This window comes from Trachurus trachurus (assembly GCF_905171665.1).
Source record: "Trachurus trachurus genome assembly, chromosome: 19".
In the NCBI taxonomy this organism is placed as follows: domain Eukaryota; kingdom Metazoa; phylum Chordata; class Actinopteri; order Carangiformes; family Carangidae; genus Trachurus; species Trachurus trachurus.
Genome location: NC_139913.1, coordinates 23,107,135 through 23,119,049, shown reverse-complemented (window position 1 = coordinate 23,119,049; position 11,915 = coordinate 23,107,135). Strand labels below are relative to the sequence as shown.

The following is an 11,915-nucleotide window of genomic DNA, read 5'->3' as shown; positions in this document are numbered from 1 at the left end:
GTCAGCCCGCCCTCACTTCAAACTGCCTTATCTGCAGCCAGGCCAGCAGAGCTGCCCCAAGGCATGTCACACTTTGATTTCATCCTAATACTACAGTAAATATTTCTCCTTCACTGAGAACTTTCTGTGGTTTCATAACTTTAAAGTCTTTAAAGTTTTTTTTTTTTTTGTTACTTAAAGGGATAGTTCACCCAAAATTCAAATTTCACTCATTATCTACTCATCCTCATGTTGACTAAGAGCTGTGAGAATTTTCAGAGTCCTCCGTGCCTTCTCTGAGTTATGACCATATAATGGTTGTCAATGGATACCAACTTTCTTCATCCAAAAAGACACACCAAAAAACATCCAAATACCACCATACTGCTCGTCTGTAATGTCCCTCTTGTATTGAAGCCCGACATGAGAAAGTGTTCCGAAAAAAATTAAACAAGTCTATATTTCAAGCTTGTTTGTAGCGGAAGCTCCCAGTGTCTCGGTTCACTGCTCTTCCTGTGTCAGTGCAAATCTCTCGTGATTTGCACTGACCGGCGGAACAATTTCTCATGTCGGGGCTTCAATACAAGACGGACATTACAGACGAGCAGTATGGAGGTATTTGGATGTTTTTTGGTGTGTCTTTTTGGACGAAGAAAGTTGGTATCCATTGAAAACCATTATATGGACAAATAGCCTACTGCTGCGCGGACCGCACGGAGGACTCTGAAAATTCTCACAGCTCTTAGTCGACATGAGGGTGAGTAGATAATGAGTGAAATTTGAATTTTGGGTGAGCTATCCCTTTAACTTGATTGTTTGACCTTCACTGTTAATGCAAAAAAGTTTTAGGCACTTGAAAACACAAAGTGCAATAAACAAGAGGAAAAACATTATGTGGTGTGTCAACCCTTTGCCTTTCTGTTGCAATAGTAGGACTTGGCAGATATGCTGTTGGAGGACTTGCCATGGTCCCTCTGTGGGTTTAAACTGTCTCAGTGTCTTGTAATCTCAGACTGACACTGTGATGTTGAGATCTCTGCTGGGGCCGCGCCATCTGTTGCAGGACTCCTTTTTCTCCCTTGTCACCGAGGACAGTTCTTTATGGCTCTGGCTGTATGTTTTGGCTGGATGTCTCACGCTACAGGATGAATGTGAGACCAATCCGATGCCTTTTTGCGTGATGAATAAGAATCTAAATCTCTAAAGTGCCTATAAAACGTCTGCACAGACGCCTACTTCATGACACTGGAGGAGGTTTAGACTAGACGCTCAGACTTGTACATACCAGCACGATTTTGTGACATCGTTTGAAAACCAGTTTGTGCTCCAGTATGCAACTTACACAAGTGTGATGGAAACCTGAAACCTGCAGTGCACATATATGTAGTGAGACAGTAGGAGACGTTTTATGTCCAGTAGTTAAACTTTTGAGATGAAAAAAAAATGCTTGCACAGTCCTCATGGAGTCAAGATTTTTTTTTTTTACCTTTACAGCAACATGTGATAAGAAAAATGTTTCACCGGGAACTTTAATGTTTTTCTGTGAAAATAAAAACTTGTCATATACGTGAACTGTCAGTCAAAGAAGAGTATTTTTATATGTCTTAAAACATGTCATGGGGGATCTTTAAATAGGCTGCCCGACACCCCCAAGCATGACAGTTCAATCATCCTTACAACCTTCAAAAGTCAAGTGATCAAGGTATCAGATATGATGAATCAAACACCAAGTATTCACCTCCTTTACTTAAGTAACAGTAGCAATAACTATATTTAAAAAAGTTAAGCAACTAGGCGAAAGATTATCACCACAGTGCTCTTAAAGGGGCACTCCACTGTTGAAGTCAGGACGCTTGTGAAAGACTGATTTTAATAAGACATATCTTGACTTGCATGATTCACCTGGATCTCACACTTCCCATGATGCAACAGTAGCATTTTTAATTTTCTAGTTTCACAAGTGTAGTTTCCTCAATTTTATGTAAAGTGATCAGAACTAATAATTATAGCTGTCAAATGAATCCACTGGAGGAAAAAATACAATAAAGAGCTTGTATGAACACAGATATTTCAAAACTGTGTTAAAGAGACTGAAGTAGTAAGTTCTGAGGCCTCCTGTCTGTATTTTTTACTACATTTTACACTGATTTGTTCACACACTGACATCATTATGGATATTTTTAATTCAGCTTTCTTGACCGGTGGCTTTCTGACAGCCGTCGAATAGACTTAAAAGAGGAATGATTTGTCTTGCACCAGCTTTGAGCATCTTCATATTTCTTTCACTTTTCTCATGCCCTCAGCGTCACGGTCATAAATCAGGAGTTGAAGGAGGAAGAATAAACTCTATTCATCCAAATCTATCCACTCTTCCCCACCCACAGCAGCCAGGGTCAGAGTCCAACGTGCTGCCCAGAGCTCAGGAAACAACAAAAAGCTACTCACTGAGCCAGACAACACAAGTCCCAGACTTAGCGGTGAGTGGTCCTGGTCCTGTTTAAATGTTTAGTTCCCACAAAAATAAGTCCAGTCCTCCGCAGTTCAGCGTCACTGGAGGTATTCAAGGGATGGAGCCAATTCAGTGTTCATGGTTGTGCGGTTTTCTCAGCCGTAAACTCCTGTTAAACGAATAAGACCACATTTTTATGAGGAGGTCTCAAGCAGCGGATCTCGGGTGAAATTTGTTGGTTCTGTAGAAACATGGTAAAAGCATGTGGAGCTCAGCTGTGTCAATGATAAACAGGAGTCAGTTTTTATATTGAACTTATACCAAATCATACAAAGGAGAGTTTTAATTTTTTTTTAAAAAGTGTGGCTATAATTGTCAGGGATTTATGAAGCTTTAATATTCATCGGTGGCTTTGTGGATTGAAAAGTGAGGAGGCTGGCAAACGGGTGAGAGATACTGTCTAGAAGTAAGAGAGTCCAAGGACAACTGGTGCACAGGCTGCAAAAAAATAAAACTAAAATAAAGTTCCTGCAAGTCTGAGTGGGGCTTGTTTTGGGCACTCGGTATCATCACCCACTTTGACTTGCTTACTTAGATCAACAGGCATAACAAACACAGGCCCAGAGGAATGTGCTATGGTGATATTAGAGACATAATCAAAGGCTGTGCATTTAATACTGGCACAAATGGTACAAGGTCAGCAGGACCTTCAGGCTGCAGCGGAGCAGGGAGGGACGAGCCAGACGGTACATTTCACTTTCACTGGAGTCTCTTTTATTGTCCCAGAGGTGCCATGCTTTGTTTGCACCTTGATTGCGTATGCTGTCTGGAAGATTGCAGATATATTGCTCATTAATTAATCAGCTACCGTCAATCATAAGGAAGTGGCATTTGCATAAAATTCAGTCTTGGGAACTTAATGTATGAAGAAAAGTTTTTTTTTTTTTTTTTTACAGCATGCATCGCCAGGGTCGTTGTATAGGGGAGAAAGGTGATGATAATTCTAGGGGCCCAGTGCCCAGTGGGGCCCACAAAAAACCCCAGTAGTCTAATCTTTGTATGACTGATTTATTCTGCATAAGGCCCTGACTAATACTCATAGTAATGCTGCATTAGCATCAAAACAAAGTAGCCTAAATTAAAAATGATAATACATACGTGGTCTAAGAAAAAAAAGTGGAAAAGTAGGGGCCCACTCTAGTATTTTTAATTCCAGAATTCCTAGCAACGGCCCTGTGCATCGCTACTGATTTCTAAACTTTAGGATCTAAGACTATTTGTTGACTGTTATTTTTTCAGATGTTATCAGTCACCTAAGACTCAAATCAGATTTGTGTTGCAGAACTTCTCTCCTCCCCCATCATGCATCTCACAGCCTCCCACATCTGGATCGCTTCACTGGAAATCACTCACCCTGAGGTTTCTCCTGGTTTTCCCTGTTAAAAGGGTTTTCTATGGAGTTTTTCCTCAGCCACAGAGGATATTGTTGTGATGCCATGTAAAGCACTTTGAGACAAACTGTTTGTAAAAACAGGCTATACAAATAAAATTGCCTTGCCTTGTACATACTGTGATTAAGATGAGACCCACTGTACAGTAAAATTTTATGACAAATCAGTATTTACGACAAAAACTTCTTATTTTAACTAGCAGTTTTAAGACTTGAAATTTAAATCATTACATTTGAATACATGATGAATTATTACAAGTGCATGGATAAAATACATGTCATAGTTGTTTAATCTTGCACCATAATAATGAGATCATATGAGAGAATGTATCAGCTCTTCTCTGACTTTGTGTGTATTCGGAGGACTAAGATTCAGTCAAGCAGATAACTGAGGAAGAGAATCACAATCACAGGACAAAAAAAAACAAGTGTGGTGTAGGGAAGGACACACAGGAGAGCCACATTCCTTATCAACAAAGAACACTTTTATTTGTTCCATTTCTTTAATTTTTTTTATTTTCATTTTTGGTCAAATATCAGATGCGAGGTGGAGGAAAGTGCACTGAGTTGGAGAGGTGATGGTGCACAGGGCAGCAGGCAGGGGGCAGCAGATGACTGGGAGAGATGTGGTCACTACTAAGGAAGAAGGAAATGAACGACGAAAATGATTTACAGAGCAAAAACCAGAGTTTGTTTTATGCTAATTCCTTTAGAACACAGAGACTAATGTTGTAATGATTCAGCAAGTTATTTTCTTCACAGTGGTTTATGCATTTGCAGTTTTGAAAAAGTTATGATTGTTATTTATTAAGATGAGATTTTATTCAAATAGCCATTTCTTTCTGTTTGCTTTTTAGATGTTTATATTCATAACTGGGCCTGAAACAACATTTCATGAATCCCACTGGTTAATAAGTGTTAACCGATATTAACTATTAACCAATATGAACACTTTTGGTCAACAACATCAAATAAAATATGTACTGTTGATTTTTTATTTCCCTCTCGTGATTTAATAAGGAATCTTTGCCACCAGGACCAGTGACAACCTCTCCATGAGTTTTGTCCTCTGTTTCCCCCACCCCCATCACAGGCTGTCAGCAAAGCTAAATTTACCCGTCGTCTCACACGCATTTAGGCAGCAAACCTTCAACATATACATACACACGCACACAAACACACTCACACATCAGTATTTTTACAAAAGGGTCACGCACACTCCAGCTCTCATGCATCCACATCCCCACACGCACACACACACACAGTGATTCCCGTTCATGATGGCAAAAACAACACACAATGTCGAGTCAAGGCAACGTGTACTGTACACACATACTGGCCATTGTTCACATTCTCACACAGAAATACAAAGGCATGGGCAGAATTTCAAACAAAAACGACAAAAAACGCACATAAATGTACACACACGCGCCCGTAAAGTGCACATAAGGGAAGGGACGTTGAGGGGTGAAGACATACATGGTATGAATTCAAGAGTTTGGCTCAGAGGAGAAGAAAAAAAATACTGATTTGCTACACAAAAAACCAGAAGAAAGATGCTTGTAGGTTGTGTTACAGTATGTAAGGCAGACATGGAGGGAAGCTGAGTATTTAACATGATGGGGCAGGTGTCTGTAGAGCAGCTGGCTGTGTGTGCGTGTCATTCTGGGGAACTTTGCAGCAATGAAATGCAACCAGATCGAAACCCTCGGTGTTGAACAAACACCCCCACATTCATTCTCACACCAACACCCTCTCCCCCCCCAGAATTTATTACAAACTCTTAATGCTTTCAATTCCTACCTCAATCATTCTCCCTTTTCTTTCCCTCACTCTAAAAGGCAATCCAGGTGAATAAAAATAACATTTCCATTTCATGAGCGTCAAGAATACCCCCCCTCCCCCTCAAAAAAAAAACAGTAAAAGTAAAAGTGTCAACAGAATAAAGCACGGACTGGTCGACAACAATGGAATTAAAACTTAAACTAAGGCAGCAGATGAAAAATAAAAAATAAATGTTTAAAATGATAATACAGTACATAAGAAAAGCAGCAATGGAAACAACAGAGGCACAAAAATAAAAGGTGTGATGGTGAGAAAAGAGAAAAAAAACACTGTCAGCTAGAATAGCCTCCAAACATAAACCCCTTCCCCCTCTCTCTAGATCAATCTGCTGGCAGCCCCCCCTCCCCTTTTCACAAGGGGGCACCTCTCTGTGTCCGCCAGTCCACTTTTGGCACAGATGAACCCTGAACACATGCCGTACCACACGCAGTAGGTCAACGATGGCCGGCCTCGCAAATGATTTGGTGCCATCTATTGTCAGCCGCAGCAAACTGCCGTCTAGTGCAGAGCTAAGTGTGTTGGACGTCCCGGCGACAGGTGAGGGTGAGGGGGTGAGTTCAGGAAGAGCCGACGGACCAGGGAAGCAGGACGTGCGCCTGGAAAATCGCGGTCGGAAGCACTGAAAACTTGCTCCTTTGTGTTTGTGACAGATGGCGAAAGACTGGTAGCACACATGTGAGCACAAGGCAAAGTTATGTAGAACAAGCATCAATGGTGATAATTCTCTTTTTTCTTAAAAAAAAAAAAAAAAAAAAGAAATATAAGAAATCTAAAACAAAAAAGAATGTAAACAAAGGCTGCTTTGATGGAAGTCATAGTAGTGTCATGCATGTCATCTGGGAGGCTGAGCTACTTCCGTGTCTGGGTGTCCAGCTGCCCTGATTGGAGGGGTGCAAGGGTATAGGCGTGGTGAAGAGGCGATGAGCACCTCCTACTCGACTTTGACGCCCATCTTCTCTGTGTTTAATAAGTAGAGGCTGTCGTCTATCAGGAAACTGGAGAGAGAACAAAGTAAGGATCATCGATCAGGTATTAGTCTTTCTCTTTATTCTCTCCTTCCACACAAACAATCTTGCTCACATTTTTAAATACATATTTCCCCCTCTTCTTTAGAAACTGCCATGAATGTTTCTCTACAGTAAAGCTACAAAAAAGGAGGCGGACGAACCTGTAGAAAAGGAAGTGCACTGGGACGGTGCTGAGGTGCCACACAGCGTGAGCATCCAGCACCCAGAGCAGTGGGGGGAAGTCCAGCAGCTCCAGCAGGGCCAGACCATGCAGCAGCACCACCACCAGGCCGCACTTCCACCAGTACGGCAGCGTCCTGCGGTTCTGCCAGCACCAACACAGCCACCACAGGAGGTTCACCATGCCTGGAAACATCCAGAGAGTCAGAGAGTTAGGGTCAGGGGGGGTTCAGCAGCGTTTGCTGGGGAAATGGCTGCAGAGTAGACGAAGTGACAGACAGGGAGCGTGTTTAATGCGACTTTGAGGGATTTGGCCGTACCGATGGTGGCGTTAGCAGCCATATTGTAGCCGTAGTCGAAGCTGACAAAGGTCAAATAGGACACATGCGAGGTAAAGGCCAAGATGAGCAGGACTCCCACCATGCTGGACACCCCAGGTCGCCTCAGACCCAGTGTTCTGGCAAAGAGAGGAGTTAAGACAATATGAATATGAATATGAAGAGAAATCATTTAAAGGGATAGTTCACCCAAAATTGAAATTTCACTCATTATCTACTCCCCCTCATGTGGACTAAGGGCTGGGAGAAGTTTCAGAGTCCTCCGTGGCTTCTCTGAGTTACAGGGGGTCTCGGCGTAGCAGTGCATGGCCATATAATGGTTGTCAATGGATACCAACTTTCTTCGTAACAAAAAGACACACCAAAAAACATCCAAATACCTCCATGCTGCTCGTATGTAATGTCCGTCTTGTATTGAAGCCCCGAAATGAGAAATTGTCCCAAAAAAAATTAAATAAGTCTATATTTCAAGCTTGTTTGTAGCGGAAGCTTCTCGAAGCTCCTCTTCCTGGTTCGTCAAATTTGGACGAACTGGAAAGAGGACAGACCCTGGTTCGTCCAAATTGGACGAACCGGGAAGAGGAGCTTCCGCTACAAACAAGCTTGAAAAATAGACTTATTTAATTTTTTCGGGACAATTTCGCATTTCGGGGCTTCAATACAAGACGGACATTACATATGAGCAGCATGGAGGTATTTGGATGTTTTTTGGTGTGTCTTTTTGTTACGAAGACAGTTGGTATCCATTTGCAACCGTTATATGGACATGCACTGCTACGCCGAGACCCCCTGTAACTCAGAGAAGCCACGGAGGACTCTGAAACTTCTCCCAGCCCTTAGTCCACATGAGGGTGAGTAAATAATGAGTGAAACTTCAAGTTTGGGTGAACTATCCCTTTAATTGATGAAGTGGGTCATACGTGGAACACCTGTATCAGAGCTTACCTCACACAGCATAGGTAGATTGAGTAAAGAATGACGGCTGTCGCACAGAAATAGTCCATTTTCTGAAAGAGGAAAAACAGATGAGACGTTTACTGACATCAGCATCAAAGCTCATGGAGCTCATGCTGTTGTGCAGCATGTTACACGCAGCGCACATGGCTGCTTGTCAGTAATGACATTAGGATGCTACTGATTGTCCAAGCTCTTTAGCCAATAGAACAACAACAAAGCACTGATCTCAGCAGGTGGTCTGAACAGTTGGAAAGATACTTCAGTGGTACGACACTTGGTTGACAATGAAACAGCATCTAGTGGTTTTTCTTTTAAATAAATAATGAATCAACCGACTCCCTGTGATGTGGGGAAAAAAGAGTCTTGCTTTGAGCTGCTCTCAAATCTTTGTTTTAGTTTTGGTCTGTGCAGCTGTCATGAAACTTTGTTAGAGTTTACTGGACAGATTTTATTCTCACAAATAATTAGATCAAACTGGGATGGTAAAGATGGGAGATTATTACATTTATCAGAGAGTTGGAACAGGTTGGTCACTTAAAGGGACAACGAGGAGTTTCTCCATCGGCAGAACGAAAAAATTCTGTGACAATAAAAAAGTCTCATATTAATGTGGATGAATCTACGTTACCCACACTTGTTAATGGGCCCATTTTTGATAAATATATCGTTTTGTCTCCATCATTATTTTGTTATTATTAGTGGTGGTGGAAATGCTGGGCGAGCCGACCAGCGTTTCTTTACTTTCGGTTTCATGGCGAGTTATGAGAATAACACAGCCGAATCGTCGTTTATGGTGGGAACTACGACGGTATGTGATCGTCTTCCAACCTCTGACTTTAATTCTTGATGAATGAAAACATGAGTCTGTCTTGCGCCGGTCAAAGAATTTCACGGTGCGCGCGGAGGCTCATAAATGTAGTGTGAAAAAAACTCTTTTCCAAAACTCCTCGTTGTCCCTTTAATGCAGCCTCAAGTTGACAGAGACTCCACTTAACTTAAATCATTACCTCAGTGAGATAAGTGTCTCGGGTGTGAAACACTGTGGACCACAACCAGGCATTAAGAGATACCTAAAAATAAAAACACACACACACAGACACAGGTTGCTGTTACATGCCTGTTCATGTAAATAGTATACAGAGTCATACAGAGTCACACTGGTGCATAGAACTGGACTCACCAGAGAGAAGGCGTTGATGGTGTGGTACATGGGGCTCTGGCGTGGCACCGTGCTCCGATAGCGCAGCAGCATGAGAAGGCAAGCCAGGCCGTTGAGCAGAGAGGCCAGGGCAGACGCCGGCTCCTCGAAACAAAGGAAGCGCGCAAACGGCCACTAGGAGAAACAAAAACACAAGATGAAACCAGTAGAGGTGCAGATGGAGAGGATCCGGCACTTTATTCATGTTTCATGTCATTTTTGTGATGAAAACAAACCTTCCCGTGGAACTGTGGGACCCTGTAGCCCTCAGCCTGGTAAAGGCCCACTGTGGTCCACATGCACTGATAGCGACAGTCATCACGACATGTCCAACCTGCAACACAGCGACACAGAAGAGTGAGGGAAGTGAAACAACAAGACCTCTGAGGATTACAAATAATCAGTCTCCTATTCTGGAAATTGTTTTTCAAGAAATAGTGTAAAAAAAATAAAAAAAAACCACTGCAGTTTTTCAGAGCCCAGGGCGATGTCTTCACATTGGTTGCTCTGTCTATGCAAGACAAATATAATCTCCATTGATAAAGTAGAACAAGCAGATGTTTAGTGTTGTGAGTTTGTAAAACCCATTGAAACCATTAACTGAATATCAGAAAAGTTGCCCATTATTTTCCAAGTGACTGACTTATACAATTCCTCAACAACTTAGCTCCATTTGCAATTGTTATGAAGTTATAACTATTCCAATGCAGATTCATTATTAGGGACAAAATGTGCTCTCTTTATATTTGTAGCAACAGAAAAAGGGACAGTCCTGCCCATTGGTTGGTTTCAGCTCAATCAACTGGTTTATCTTATAACCTACATACAGAAACTAAGGGCATGGTGTCCCAGTCTATTGTATTGTCAAGTCACTCACTAGTGTTAATTTGCATCTGACTGTAGTCTATCACCTCCATAGTCATGGAGGCTGAGGCAGGTGAGTATTATCACAGTGTTTGGAGCTGCCCAGCACACACACACACACACACACACACACACACACACACACCTATACTGCTCAATAGTCAATGATGAAACTAGGGTGGAGTTACAATAGACCTATTGTCGCACCTGGTCATTCCTGAAACACCAGCCTGTCAACTTTTCAAAGCTGTAGGCCTAACGTTACACTTTACTGTACAGCAGCAGGACATGCTTCATGAAACCTCAAAGATGAGAAAAATGAATGAATAAAAGCCATGTGTCATAAAGCGGCTCCAGCAGCAGACAGCAGCTCCTCAGAGCAAGTAAACACAAAGTGAACACAAATAATCACCAACGACAGTCCAGGGTCACATTGAGTGTATGATATGGTATAATGGGACAATAACGCCCTTATAAAATAATGGCATTACCAACGGCGCTACTTTTTTCTGTAAGGAGTAATCAAAAAATGTACTGTTTCTCCCGTTATAAGGCCGTTACTTGTCTCAAGAGGTCCCGTCAAAAAATAATACACCCTTTAAAGTTTATGTTGTATTTTTTTCAGTCCATCTACTCGTCGGTAAAAAGCCGTTTATCTGGAACTAACCAACTCACTCTGTATTCCTCCGCACAGACAGGCTCTGCGAGCTACATGTGCGGAGGAATACATAGTTCCAGCCAGGTAAACGATAGGTTAGGGTTAAGGGGTTTGGGGGGGGGGGTGAGTCCAAGTAATTTTGACATAATTAAGCTAAATTTAAAACAAAGTAACGCAATAGTTACTTTTCCTGGTAATTAGTTACTTGTATGATGTAGTAATTCAGTTACTAACTAACTCAATAACTTGTGGGAGAAAGTAACTAGTAACTTGAAGTAGAATAGCCTAAGTTACCTTTTAAAAGTGACGTGCCCAACACTGCTAATTACAGCCGCTGTGTTTGTAAAGACACATAGCTACAGAGTGCTAAGCAGCTACGTTACCTTTAGTTACCTGCCAACACAACAACAACAACAACTGACCTGTCAGCGCCATGTACTGCGGCTGGGTGGACTGGAAGCCCCGCAGCCGCGCTCCGGTGCAGTTGGTCCGGACGCATTGCTTCACACAGTCTCGGTAAACCGGCTCCTTGTCGCCCTGTGACGACTCTACGGGGGCGGCCGCCGATAGCAGCAGCAGGAGCAGGGGGACAGTGGCCAGAGCGGGGAGTCTGACAGATGTGCAGCGGGGAAACGCTGATGAGGCCATGGTGGTGGTGGTGGTGGTGGTGCTGGTGCTGGTCGGTCTCGGCCCGTCCGGACTCAGGAAGGCACGGCAGCACCACAGCGATATCGATGGCTTCCACAGCCGCCGGGGCGCGTTACCATGGGGACATCCCGAGCTTGTGGTGACAAAGCGGGGCCTGAAATGTTTCACTGTAACACTACTGTACGTCCACTGCTCTCCTGCCCTCTGATCAGGGACAAGTTTACCACACTCGCACCATGTTTCCGGCCGCCATTTTCAAAATAAAACGCCAGGTCAAAGCTTTTGGTGAGTCGGGTTTACATTAAGTCTGTTTCGACATTTAACCGCCACGAGAGAGGACTC

At 42.8% G+C, this 11,915-nt stretch overlaps 1 protein-coding gene across 1 annotated transcript; it reads right to left on the bottom strand.

Annotated features, from left to right (window-relative positions):
- Nucleotides 1-4,440: 4,440 nt before the first annotated feature.
- pgap3 (post-GPI attachment to proteins phospholipase 3) lies at nt 4,441-11,686 on the bottom strand. The gene is made up of 8 exons (XM_083994179.1): nt 11,348-11,686; nt 9,640-9,737; nt 9,386-9,538; nt 9,213-9,275; nt 8,194-8,255; nt 7,231-7,367; nt 6,892-7,096; nt 4,441-6,718 (listed from the first exon to the last, which is right to left on the bottom strand). Exons 1-8 carry the CDS (start codon nt 11,571-11,573, stop codon nt 6,655-6,657), a joined length of 1,008 nt encoding a protein of 335 aa, XP_083850305.1. The 5' UTR covers nt 11,574-11,686; the 3' UTR covers nt 4,441-6,654.
- Nucleotides 11,687-11,915: the final 229 nt, after the last annotated feature.